The sequence below is a fragment of the Poecilia formosa genome, unplaced genomic scaffold (genome assembly GCF_000485575.1).
Source record: "Poecilia formosa unplaced genomic scaffold, Poecilia_formosa-5.1.2 Scaffold38, whole genome shotgun sequence".
Taxonomy (NCBI): domain Eukaryota; kingdom Metazoa; phylum Chordata; class Actinopteri; order Cyprinodontiformes; family Poeciliidae; genus Poecilia; species Poecilia formosa.
Window position 1 is genome coordinate 68,268 of NW_006799977.1, and position 13,876 is coordinate 82,143.

A 13,876-nucleotide genomic window follows, 5' to 3' on the forward strand; every position below is an offset into this window, starting at 1 on the left:
TATCCCCTAAAAGATAAGACAATGTAGACCTGATATCATTTTGCAAAAGTTAAATAATTCTCTGTTTTTCTTTAAAATGTAACAAAAAGAAATATTGAAGATGATTCATGTGCTTCTCAGTAATAATTGGTACAAACTGCTCTTTTGATTGCTAAAATCACATGTATATAGGTGCTTACCAGGGGCATAACTTAAATTTAAACATTTGAAGTGAGACTTCTCTCATTTTCTATTGTGATAGCTTCTTGCTTCCAGAAGGGGGCAGTATCGCACCAGCATCCCAAACCGAGTTTGTCCTTTTCGCCTAAAGATCTGCCACACCCCAACTCTACATTTATCTTCATGAAAAGCAAGATTTCATCATATTTCAGGAATGTCTGCTTAAAGAGGAACATGTGTAAATGATCATAAAATTCAGTTCAGGGTTTGGAGATGAACTTAGAGAATATAAAATATGAAGCCAAGTCTCCAGGAACTATCCAAAACACAACCAGAAGCTCAGGTGCATGCTTCAGATGTTTGTAATGTTGTACATAAATAAAAAGGTTCATGGGTGCATATGTGTGAAGTTAAATAGCAGAGATGCTGAAATGACAAAATTTCGCTCAGTCGTTATTTTCTCTTCACTTCTGTAAATCCGTGTTTGTGTCAAACACTTTAAAACGCTCGGTGTGGATGAGACACCCGGAGGAGTCAGGGATGGATGTCTGTGTTCGTTGCCACCGGCAGCCTTGAAGAATCCGACGGCTGCGGCAGCGCGGCGTTGTCAGACGGGTGATTTATGTCTGCCGCTGTCCGGATCTTATTAAATGTCACTCATAGTCACATCTCGCTGTGGCACAGCCGCTGCAGTATTATCATTTGGTGTCAAACACCCAGTCGCCGTTCCATCTGTAATCTGCCCAAAAAGCCCATTTAAAGGCCTGACAGGTTCCTGTTCGCTCCAGGGAGCAGAAGAAAAGGCTTTTGATACGATTTATTCTCATATGAAGTTAAAATAAACATCTCCTCTTGCTGGATTTGTTTTCTTTAAAGCCTATTATTTAGCTTTAGCTTATCAGTTGTGATAATGATACTCAGGAGTTGTTCATTTTTTTTAAACATCTACTTTCAAAAGAGTTTTTCCACTTGTCTACTCAGAGAGACAGCATGTGTTTCACAGTCTGGTACTTTGCTTTCTTTTGTCTCCAACCTTTTCTAGTTTCCTTGTTATCCATAGTTTAAAAAATGTTTTTCTGTAAAAATATAAGAAAAAATACAACTGTTGGTTAGGAGTAAATTAAGACACCCCTACATTTGTAAATGCATAAGTTAGATAAAATCATTCAGGACTATCAAACACAAAATATGAGCTTTTTCTCAGAGCTATGCTGCTAAACATGTTAGCATTGTAGCAAATCTAAATTTGTTGATTTTGCTTGGATTTCCACAATACTTCTCAAGAATCTGCAGGGACTGATTGATATAATTTGGCAGTAAACAGATAAAACCTGCATTGATTTGATTGATAGCATGATATTTAAGCACACTTAGTGTTTAGTCTAGAACCTAGAGGGCCACATGAAAAGCTATGGCGGGCCAGATTTGGCCCACGGGCCTCGAGTTTGACACACGTGCCATAGGTGAAGCTTCAGAAATAGCAAAAGTTTTTTAAAGAGACGGAAGCCCAATTTCAAGGCGTTTATTTGCAAAGTCAAATGTCTTTTAAGTCTTATTTGATATATCTTGCATTTTTATAACAACTGGAGTTAACATACATAACACCGCCCCTTTAATATACCGTTGGTCAGAGTTTAAAAGGTTCATAGTGACTATTAAATTATTTGTTGTACTTGAGATAACTAAAATGCGATAACACACACAGAAAAACTCCTTCATACTTGATGTCTTTAAAAGCATTTACTCTCATTCAGCCAATGTGTGTTGATGTAACTCGCTCATATCTGCTGAAAAGTCTGAGAAATTAGGGATGTGGGTCGAACCCACTGAGCCTCACCCCTCATTAGCCTTTCACTGTCAATGCTCAAGGCCCTCTGCTTCATTAATCATTGATTTTGCAATAACATATTGCGTAGTCATAGCAAAATAAATGCATTGCTGTGTTGCAATTTCCATAATCTCTTATCTGACAAAAACTTGGGATTGATAATCAATACAGCGTAAATCATCATCTGTAGCGTTCATATTTATAAACTGGATGTGGATCAGCTTAGCTTAAAATATTAATGTTATACAGTTTAATTTTCTTGCATAGACGTGAACCCGATGCAGTGTCGGTATCTTACTGCTCTGATGGTTTTGCATTTGATCTGCAGCTGTTTCCTAAAGATCTACAACATTAAAGAAAACGACATCGTTAATCGCATTAGAATGATATATTACACTCATTTCCATTTGCTGCGTTTGCCTCGGTGTTAAAAAGGTCACCGAATTAGAAACTCCTTCTTGTTTCTCTCTGGGAAATTAACATTTAAATGTAAAATGGAAACCTTACTACATGATGTAAAAAAAGAAAAGGAAACGGTTATTTTTCTGCACTGCTGCACTTTTTGCACCGACTTGTAAAAATAAGTGATGCTGAAGTTGTTTTCCTCTCACTACCTGATTACAAGGATCTAATTTGTAGACTTTCTGCTGCCTCCACCTTCGGGCCTTTGGGCTCCATTAACCACTGAGCTCTGAGAGTCATTAGAGGAGAAAATTAAAATACTCACCGTTGCGTTTTTCACAATTAAGCCGGCTGGTTGCCTTGTTATGGAACATAATAACCCTTTGATGTTTGTCTGCTGACAAATGTCTTGCTGAAAAACTGCAGTCTTCTGCTCTTCATCAAAAAGCTGCTTCATTACGTCTGCATTTATGAAACCAAATTCAAAGCAGCTTCAGAAAAAATAAAAAAGGTTTGTGTCTTTCTGTAGTTTCAAAGTCATACACTTTAAAACATCTGAAGGTGGTTTAACTTGAAAATAAAAGTCCACTTGATGCCTTAAAAATGCAATTTAAGTCAACAAGAAAACTGCTTTGGTTTTAACTCAGAAATTAAAGTTCATGAAGTTGATTTAACAACAAGAGAGAAGTTGTCCAAACGATGTTTTTTAAGTTTATTCATCTTGAATTGTGAGTTTTATTATTTTCAACTCACAATATTAAGTTAAAATAACGACTTATTTTGCTGTGGAATAATTAAAATTCTTGTTTCAAATTGCATGAACAGAATTTCTGATCTGACAATGAATTTTAGTGTGAACAGGACATTAAAATCAACATTTTCCTTAATAACACAAGAGTCAGATCAATGTAACGCACTTCCATCTCTGGATACAAAAACATGCTGCTAAGCATTCTGGGAAATGGTTGTCTTTTTCTTCTTTCAGTTTTTTTTAGGTGCAAACTTAAAAACTCTAGTTCATTAAACAATAGGAGGTTTGACAAACTCACACATTCAGGTTCAAAATCTAAAACTTGCTAAATTTATTTGACTTGCAGAGTAGAAGATAGTAGACACAACTAAATGCGGCTGAAATGTTTTACAGTGCGTCTTTGAAACTCACCTCAGCTGTGTGTGTGTGTGTGTGTGTGTGGGGGGGTGTGTGTGTGTGTGTGTGTGTGTGTTAGTTACGGCTGATAAACACAGACGCATTCTGAAGTTTAATAAGGATTACAGAAAAGGTGAATAAATACTTCAGTATTTGTGGTCGCGAGGCTGAAGCTGATCCCTGAAATCTGCTGGAGCCTCAGGAATCCTGGGATTTTCCCTGAGGAGAAAAAATATGGTTTTTAATAGATCTCTTATTCATTCTTTTATTTGTTTCTTCTCTTCTGCCTTCCTTCCTGCTTTTTTCTCCCCCTTCCGCTGTCATCGGTTTTACAGGCTCCCCTGCTGGGGGCATGCCTTTCATGACACATGTTAATACGTTCACATGTAGCCGTGCATCCTGTTATTATCGGTCTGCTGCACATCATTTCCTGTTTTCCTTTCTTCCCAGTGCTGCACTGAAATGCAGAACTTAAATGACTCAATAAGCAAGCAGAGATGATCAAGGATGCACCTCCTGATCTTTTGCTTTTCATTGATATCTCTTTGCAGGCTATGAAAGCAGTTTCCATGGTGACTTTGCTGAAAATGGATCCTTTTTGTTTACTTTGCAATTTTCATATAAGGGTTATGTCTGATCATGTGAGGTTTCATGTAATATAGCAATATTAGATGTTTTTATCTGAGATTATCTGAGATTATGGGAATGAGCTTCAATAAACATCTTTAATCTGCAGAGAAAATGCTTCATTTTTAAAACAAATACGTCCAGCAATATTAGCTTAATTATTAAGCACCAAATCTTGTGTGAAAAACAAACAATTTAAACTAAATCTTTCATACAAACTCCAAGTTTTTTGCTTCTTTATTTGCTAAACACTGCATCAGTGCTGAAGGATGAGCTGCAAAAATAGACCTTGAATAAAGTAATTTCTAAAAAGAAAAAGCTTTTATAGTCTTTCAGCCTTCATCCTCTTTTACCAAAGAAACAGATTACACACACTCAGCCAGGGAATGAATGTCATATTAGTTTTAAACTTTAATAAAAATGTTAAACATGTAATGTTTAAGACTCTTGTCATCTCATGTGGTTTGGTTTAATGTAACAAATATTTAATATAAGCCAGTTTTGTCAGTTGTTTGGCATAGTTAGATAGAAATCAGGATAAATTTTTACTTAAATTTGTCTGCAAGAAAAAGCCAAATTCCTTCTGGATAAAAGTAGTTTGGTCAAAAGATATAAATAATATTTGGTCTCGATGATAAGAAACATGTAAACTCCAAACACGTTCATCATTTATGCCTATAAAAGTTAGAAAACAGTCGTAGTTAGTCTATAATTATAATTTTGACCCACTAAAATCCAGCTTGTTGGTATTTTATCTCCTTTTCTCCAGAATTAGCACTTTGTAGTGCATGAAAGAAAAAATGATTTCTGTTTATTCATGTATAGGCTTAATTTGCATTGGCATAAATCAATAGTTTCTCCTATTGACAACAAGATCAAATCTGAGAGTTTTTTTCCTTTACCGATTTTCCTTTCACTGGGAAAACAATAATTATCATAAAGTGATGAAATGATGACTGCCAGATATATTTTGACTACAAGCTGAGCTTTCTCTGCATGCATTCATGCTGCTTTGTTGCGTTTTTGAGCCGCTGCCTGCTGTTATTTCTCCAACTCTTCTAATTTTCCCATGAGAGTTTTCAGTTTTATCCGTTTTCAGATTTAGATTTGATATGCGAGACGTTGGCTCAGAGCTATTTTGGAACAAACTCGCTCAAATGGATAATAATTTTAATCTCTGGTGACCCAAAGTGTGGTAGGCAGCTGTCAAGCAAAGCTGGACTCAGAACATTATCACTTTGTCTGATTTGGAAACAAGACCTTCGCTGAAACACGATCTTTGTAAACCGAGAATCTGAGAGTTAATTAAAGGCTTTCAGTGCTGGGTGAAGTTTCTGTCTGATCCCAGACCAGCAGGACCCGGTCCTCAACATTGCAGCATCTTTTGGCATCAGATGCAGCCGCTAGTTCCCACAATCCCCTTGTTGCCATAGCCAGATCGTGTTTGTGTAGTGCAGGGCGTGGACTGTGTGGTTACCGAGTTGGTGGCTGATTGTATTAGCGAGCAAAGCTGGTTTGGAACAAGAAATAATGTGACTCATAAACTTCTCCTCTGTTGCTTCTCACTCACTCCGTCTTTCTCTCTTTTGATCCACCCACCCTGACACCCTACAGAGGCGAAATGATGCGATGCAGGCTCCGCTGCAGGATGAGGCATCCGCCTGCAAGATGATCAAAAATTACAGGAAATGGAGAAATTTGCACTCTCAGGCGATTCTTTATTGAACATCCACTAGAATATGTATTTATGTAAAACCGTCACATGGAATGAAGAATGTAGAGTAAAATAATTTTGTTTTGGGAAATTTAAAACCTTAAAAGATGCAAATATTAACTGTAACTTTAATTTTACTTTGAAAATGAGCCAAATAGATTAAAATAGATTATCCTTTTATCTAGGTAACGCATTCTCACTGAATTTTTTTTAGATGTATACATAAGTTTAATTTATTCAGTGATGCAAAAACATAATTTATAATACAATTTTCTACAGAATTAAAATGGAAACACTAATCAATGTAAAAACCATAGAAACTCATTAAAAAATCTTAACCATAAGATCTTTTATTTATTTACCAAAAAGCAATGCCAAAAATAATTGGGCTGGAATCTATTTGCAATAAGTTTTACTTTTAAATAATATTTAATTACAGTATTTATGAACTTTCAATTATTAACCAGTTCCTTTTTGTCTCTTTGGGATGTAAATACTACAAAACCAGGCCTCTATTCAAAATGGGAAAGACAGGGGAACATGCTATTTAGGTAATTAGGATGTATTTGGATCTTCATAAGTGACAACAAGGCTACCAGAAAATAGCTTTTCATTTTAATTTACCCATTTATACAATCATAGCATTAATCAAAATGAGACACTGCAAAAGCTAAATCTTACCAATTAATTTTGGTCTAGTTTCTAATGTCTCAGTACACTTAAAAAACACAAAACTGAATTACAAGTAATTTTTCATAAAGATATAGGAGCAATTTTTAAGTCAATAATTCCTTACTGTTGATGAAAAAGTACTAATTTCATTCGCAGGTTTTTCCACTTGTAACAAAATATTTTTCCCACGTTATAATGAAATAATACGACAGTAGAACTAATACGTTTTTCATCCATACTAAGAAATAATTTAATTATTATCAGCTGAAAAGTTGCCTGTAAGTTAGTTTAGACTTATTGTAGGTGAACTCGTGGTGCGTTCACACCAAACGCGTTTTGTGCGTCAAAATTACTCTCTGTGGACGTTGAGAAGAGACTCCTTTTCATACGTGACCTTCGACCTCTTCTACCGTCTGCTGCGTATTTCGTCTAAATAAATAAGTTTGTTTAACGTTTATTTCCTGTGACTCACTGTTTTTGCTGGATGGATTTGGGTAGCTCAGATGTGGGGGAATATTCTCAAGTAGTAAAAGTTATAACTTGTCGTTTTCCAGGTCCTTCCAGGTCCTTTCTTTTCCTGTCTTTTCCTGTCTCTGCAGTCATAACTTGATTAGGACGTTGATTATAGGACGAGAACAAACAGTGACAATTAGTTTATCCGCCGTTTATTTGTTTTTCTCTGAGATCATGCTGCAAAATGCACCTTTACGGGCTGGTTGACGCTCTGCGTTGAGCGGCGAAAGTTCAGATTTTTCAACTTCAGCATCAGATGCGCTTGATGCGTCCAACGATCAAAACGCTTGACGCTATAAACGCAAACCAGACGTGCCTGACGCTCAAAACGTGTTTGGTGCATCATAAGATATTTGCACTAGAAACTAGACAAAAAGTACTTGGTAAGATTTTGTGTTTTTGATGTGAATCTAACCATCTGGGAGGTAAAAATAAGACTGTCGTTTTGTAATACAAGTCCTAAACAGAACTCTGTCGCATGGTTTGGATTGTGCATTTGGATCAACATTAGCAACACACAGTAAAGCTGTCGGAGTTTAGATGAACTAAATTCTCACAATACATACGTTGTTTATGGTTTCTCCTCCTGGATAATTTAATCTGTGACTCATTTTACAGCTAACAGAGCTTAGCAACGCTCAGCTTTTGAAAACACATCCATCCTCACAATTCGACTTGTGAGAAAAAGATTAGTCTGCTGCCTTCATGTGAGTGTGACTCATCCGTTCAGTAGCAGCGGCTTCAGCGTTTCTACATGAACCTTCTAGAGAAAACCGTCTGTTTTCTCCCAGCTGTTGATACCTGCATTCCTCGCCACAAGTCTCCGTCATGTGAATTGTTCCATTTCAGGAAAACAGAGTTGCCTTCAAATTAAAGCTTGTGCCAGCTTCAGATCAAAGGCCAGGAGGAGAAAATCACCGGTTGCAGTAATGGCTGGTGCAAGTTTCCAGAAACTGTGTTTGATGTGATGGAACAAGTTGTATATTTTGTGCATAAAGTGAATCGTCATGTGCTTCATGAGCGTGTTAGAACCGGGGCAGTGAAGCAACACATGCACAGCTAAACTGTAGCAGGAAGACATGCATGTTTATCTCAAACTGTGTGTGTGTGTGTGTGTGTGTGTGTAGTTATGCAGGTCACGTTGTTGGCAGCACTTTGAAAGCCCAGAAGGAGAATCCAGAGACGTCTATACGCCACACAGATCCTGCCCTGAAGGAGGTGAAGCAAAGGCTGGAGCGGCTAACGCAGGTAAAACGACACCGAAATCAGATTTTACTCTCATATTAAAGCCGATTTCTGCATTTCCAGCTTTGCACCTTATGGTGTAATTATAATATTTGTTGCACAGATGAATCATGGCGTCATGTGAACCCATGTATCAGCCACAATGAGTCACACTAATGATTGATTATTTATGCCAGGATTTGAAAGACAAACAGAAATGAAGAGGGAAACCTGGAAAAATACAAAAACTGCTTTGTGTTCTTTCTAGTCCAAGTATCTTATTACATTGGAGTCACAGTCAATATTGTGATTGATTATTTAAGACAGAATTTGAAAGAATAGGATGTAAAAAACCCAAGAATGAAAAAGTTGTCTGGTTCTTTATACACACTAAATCTTACCAAGCATTTCTGTCTAGTTGTTTTCTTACATTGGAAATAAAACAAAACTAACTTACAAGTAAGTTTCCAGCAAAATGTAGGAGCTTCTTTTAAGTAAATAATTTATTAATATTGTTTAAGAAAAGGTTCTAGTTCACTGGCAGATTATTTTAGTTTAGAAAACATTGTTCCCATGTTAAGTGAAATAATCTGCCAGTACATTTTTATTAAAAGTATTATTTACTTAAAACAAGTTCCTATATTTTGCTGAAAAGTTACTTGTTTTGTTTTATTTCCTGTGTAATAAAACATTTGCACTGGAAACTAGACAGTAATATTTGGTAAGGTTTTGTGTTTTTGCAGTGTATGGATAAAGAACCTGACATTTTCATTTTTTATTTTTTTTACATCCTATTTTTTCAAATTCTTGCATAAATAATTAACACTTGAAACAGTTGAAGCTTCTCAACTTCTTTTTTCAATAGCTTTTTTAAACATTGGAAGAATTGCTTGTCTGCTTTATGACGGCTGCATCCTTCTTTTATTTGATGGTTTATTCTATTTTTTCTTTTTTTATGGACTACTTTATTCTTTTGTCTCCAAATAAAGATTTTCTATCTTGTTGAAACAACCGAAGAGTTAAATTAACAACGATTCTGAGACGAACCAAATCGACTCGTCACAGCGTTGATTTAACTCGGCCGAATTATCCTCACCGCAGAAACACAGAAGTTTACCAAGTATTTTTTCCACTTCCTAGTGTAAATATCTTAGCATTCTTTGACAAAACTAACTGGACAGTAACTTTTCAGCAAGATAAATAAGCTTGTTTTAAGTCAGTAATTTTTAACTGTTCTAAGTGAAAAAATCAGCCAGTGGAAATATAACGTTTTTTTAATCTCTGTTATGACAGTTTAACGGTGGATTTGATGTTTACAACAGCTGAAAAAGGGACAGAGGGCACAGACACGGGAAGAGCGGGAGACTTTATGTGTTAAATTGAGATAGGAGTAATAGAAAGCTGACCAGAAAATAAAATAAAATGAGGAGCATTGAGGCCGGGGCGGACACGGCCGCTCATCCTGCTGCTTATTTCTAAGGTACTAAAATATTTGCACTGGAAACTTCACACCAAATCTTACCAAGTATTTTACTGCAGATATCTCAGTACACTTGAAATAAGACAAACTAACTTAAAAGTAACTTTTTATTAAGATAAGGTGACTTGTTTTAAGTCAGTAACTCCTTAACCTGCAGCCCAACGCCTGCGTGCCGTTTTCCCATTACATTTTCCGTGGGTGACCGTTAAGGGGTTAATATTGATGGAAAAGTTCTTATTTCATTGACAGATAATTGAACTTATAACAAGACATCTTTCCCATGTTATAAGTTAATTTATCTGCCAGCAGAACAAATACTTTTTCATCAGTATTAGGTAATTATTTACACAAAACAAGCCTCTATATCTTGCTGAAAAGTTACTTTTAAGTTGGTTTGTTTTACTTGAAGAGTGCTAAAATATTTGCAGTGCAAATTCGACCATTTCTGGTTAGATTTTGTGTTTTTGCAGTGCTGCCAGTGGAGGCAGGGTGATGCTTTAGGCATTCAGTCTTTGACACAAATCTCCAGCCGAAGCATCGCAGCAGGTTCATCGGCTCATGGAGGGAATATTCTCTGAGGGTTGCAACCTCTCAGCGCTGCAATCTATCCACAAAGCAGATATGGTTCAGGAAAAGTTTAAAGGGCATCAATACATTTGAGATTTTGTCAAATTTCCCAGATCTCAGTCCAGCTGAGTGTCTGTGATGTGCTGAACAAACAAGTCTGATCAATAGAGGCCCCACCTCACAACCTGCAGGAGTTAAAGGAAATGCTGCTGGCGTCTCGGCGCCAGATGCCGAAGCAAACCTTCAGGACCGGAGTCGGATCTGAGCCTCGACCCGTCGGCGGCGTCTTGGTAACGTCTGGCAGGTGATCATAATGTTACGCCTGATTGGCATGAGGCGAGCTGTCAATCGATGCTCAATGAGAAATGAGTTTCAACCAGCAGAAAATCCCTGGAAATGAATCTGCAGCTTTGTTTCCTGTTCTGGGGAGTTTCTCTTCTTATTTTTATTTTTTTGGCAGCTGCATTTGAGGGCAGATCTGCAAACACAGCAGACGCATCGCCTGCAATGTCTCCAGATCCACAGAGCCACAAATGTCAGCTGCAGTTTTAGATATTTGTCCTATCAAAAATACAACAAATTTCTGATCTCAGGTAGAATAAAATCAGCAGATGCATGAAAGATGTTTCAAATGTGGCGTTGGTAGCCTTGGTTTTTAAATTTGGTCACCTGCCACAAACAAAATGTAAATTTAAGATGCATCTTGGGTACTCTGCATCTTTGGATTTAAATTAATAAATACATTCTTTATTTGAATTTATTTTATTTACAAATAAGTGAATTTTATAACAGAAAATACTTACTTTTATATAAATCTTTTGAATTTATTGTAATATAGTGCAATCTTTTAGTGCAAACTGAGTGATGCACTGATGTTCTTTGATAGCAACATATCAAATCACAATATCAATGTGTGCAGCACTGCTGATAAATTGTAATCAATAATCCTTAACAATATTGTTGCATTTCATGAGACAAAAGGTCCAAACATTAAATTTTATGTTGGTTTATTAGCTAAAATAAACAAATTGAATGACAAAATGCTTGGATATGAGAACAGAAACTTTACCAAGGAACAGAAAGTTACAATAAAATGATGAAGTTTGGCTTTAAAATGAAAGTCAGACGGTACATGTGGCCTGTTAGGGAAATAATACGGCAATTAATAACTCCTCACTTTGATTCTCAATATTTATTCTGTTGGCTTTATCTAAAATTTTACTGATGTCCTCTTGTAATTGGATGCATTTTAAAGTATGAAAAAAGATAAGGCAATGTCACCTTAGACGCTAAGCTTGTTATATTTGCTGCTATCAGTCATTATAAAGATAACTGTGATAAGTTATCAGTTCCAGGTCAGAACCGATTCACTTTGTAACTCCTGAATGTCGTTCAGGTCCTCAACTTAACACATTAAGCTCAATTTCAGAGCAGAGGAATTGATCAGGGAGTTATAAAGTGATCAATGTTATTAATAGAAGGATTATTTTCCCGTCGAACATGTTTAGGGCTGTAATTGCAAACGATGGGACGTCGTAGGCTGAGCCTCTTCCCTCTGCTTTTGAAGCTCTTCCTGTTTTCCCTCTAATCTTGTTGCTAGGTCCATTAATCATGCTGCATTTAACACATGTAACTGCGAAGTCAGCAAACAGGGTGCATGTGTGGTTTGCAGCGGTTTTGCCATAAACACAGAAATGCACACTACACACGCACCACATAATCATTTATGTATGAGATTTCAGGGCTCATTAAATCGATGCAAGTGGTCCTTTTTGTTTTGGAGAACATTTAATCTTATGTAAATATTCTTGTGTGAAGCATTACGTTTTTCTTTTTTCATAAAAATGAGAAAAGTTCAGTTTTGTTTGTTGTAACGGGTCACAAAATGGGACTGAAAAATACTTTTACACCTTGGAAGGGTGTTTTCTTAGGGGACATGGGGGATTATTTCTGTATTTTGCGTTATCTTTTAGTTGCTGGATGATTCAGACGGGGATCAGGAAATGGATTTCTCCTATAATCGCGTAGAGGCGATCGACATAATTAACTATCTGGAGCTCAAGAGTCGGAGGAAAGCTTTCAAAAGCCTGGAGAAGACAATCATTTAGTTTCAGATTGGGTCAAACATTTAGGCTCAAAAGCAGCATTAGATGGCTGCAATGCTATTTTAAGTAATTAGCCTACGATAACGATGCTATCGCTAACAACAAGCTAACCCATGTTATTTCTATGAGCTTGGATCTCCTGGTAAATAATTTATTTAGCTTCTGTAAACCCAAATTCATGCTGGAGTTGTTTGTTAATGTTGACAATGTAGGTCAAACATCCTCAGCGATCAACAGAAATCAAATTAAAAACATGGTTCATTTGAATGCTCCAGTAAAATATCTGAAAATGGAGTTTAAACGATGCGTTTCCTGTCAGAAAGAGGAAACTCACCTCCGGTTCTTAGCTGTGGATTGTTGATCCACTTTCCTGCCTTTTTTCAGCAAGAATAAATCAAGTTAAAATCAGTTTGTTGAGACATTTTTAATTGACATGTGTGACTGTGTGTAAGGTGAATTTGCCAATTGCGAGGGAACGCAAAAGAAAAATGCTTCCCCATGTCCCCTCCAGGCCTCCGTATTATCTGCTCCACTTTATGAAAACAGAGAATTAAATGTGTATTTTAATGAGCTTTTATTGCAATTTAGAAGTTTAGTGTTGCATTATTATCGCGCTCACTGGCGCAGCGGCATGTTTTTAAAGGTTAAAGTTAATGCATGCCATTCATTAATTATCATTCCTGTCTGTCATTTGCCATTTATATTCTCCCACAACAAGGATGAGAGATGGCTGGAAATATGAAACAGGAGCATCTTTGGAATTTTAATCATTTCAGGAACCATTTTTTCCCTGTTTCTGGTTTGTATCATGTGTAATAAAGTCTGATTAAAGCTTCTTTATCTGCTGGGATTTTATTCAGTCATTTACAGCAGCAGTCAGGATTTGTGCTCAGCCAATGAAGACGAGCCTAATGAACCCAGAGGGAGCAGATTTTAGTTTTAACAAAGTGACAGTGGATGACAGGATGGGCTGGATCATTAAAATACTTTCATCCCACTGTTGTCAGTTCTGACTTTCAGGTTGTATCACATTACAGTAACGCAATTTCTTCTTTTATTCAAGAAATGGATGATTTAGAGGGCAAGTAAACACAAATAGTTTTAAAATAGATTTTTAGTCGCATCTCACTCACCGGATTATTAAATTTATTACCGACCTGCTGTGAAACTACGGCCATGTTTTGTTTTCTGTTTTTACAAAACTCAATTTTATCTGATAAATCTATAAATAATAACCTCCGAATGTTTAGAAAACACAGAGAAGAAATTTAAAGATTGAAAATATCACGCTGAGTATTGACAATCTGTATGATTTATTTCACTTTAGTTGAATTATTGAAATAAATTGTCAGTAATGTTATAATTTTTTGTATATATTGTCTGTGTTGCAACGCTCTTGTCTTATTATGCAAAAACAAGAAAATATTTTGTTATTGTA

General features: G+C 36.3%; 1 protein-coding gene across 1 annotated transcript in view; it reads left to right on the forward strand.

Moving 5' to 3' along the window:
* The window catches only part of LOC103137186 (glypican-5-like), a 54,255-nt gene that overhangs the window by 20,245 nt on the left and 20,134 nt on the right, over positions 1-13,876 (forward strand). The window contains exon 8 of the mRNA XM_007550804.2: positions 8,190-8,310. Coding sequence (XP_007550866.1) covers positions 8,190-8,310 — 121 coding nt within the window. The remainder of the gene's footprint in view (positions 1-8,189; positions 8,311-13,876) is intronic.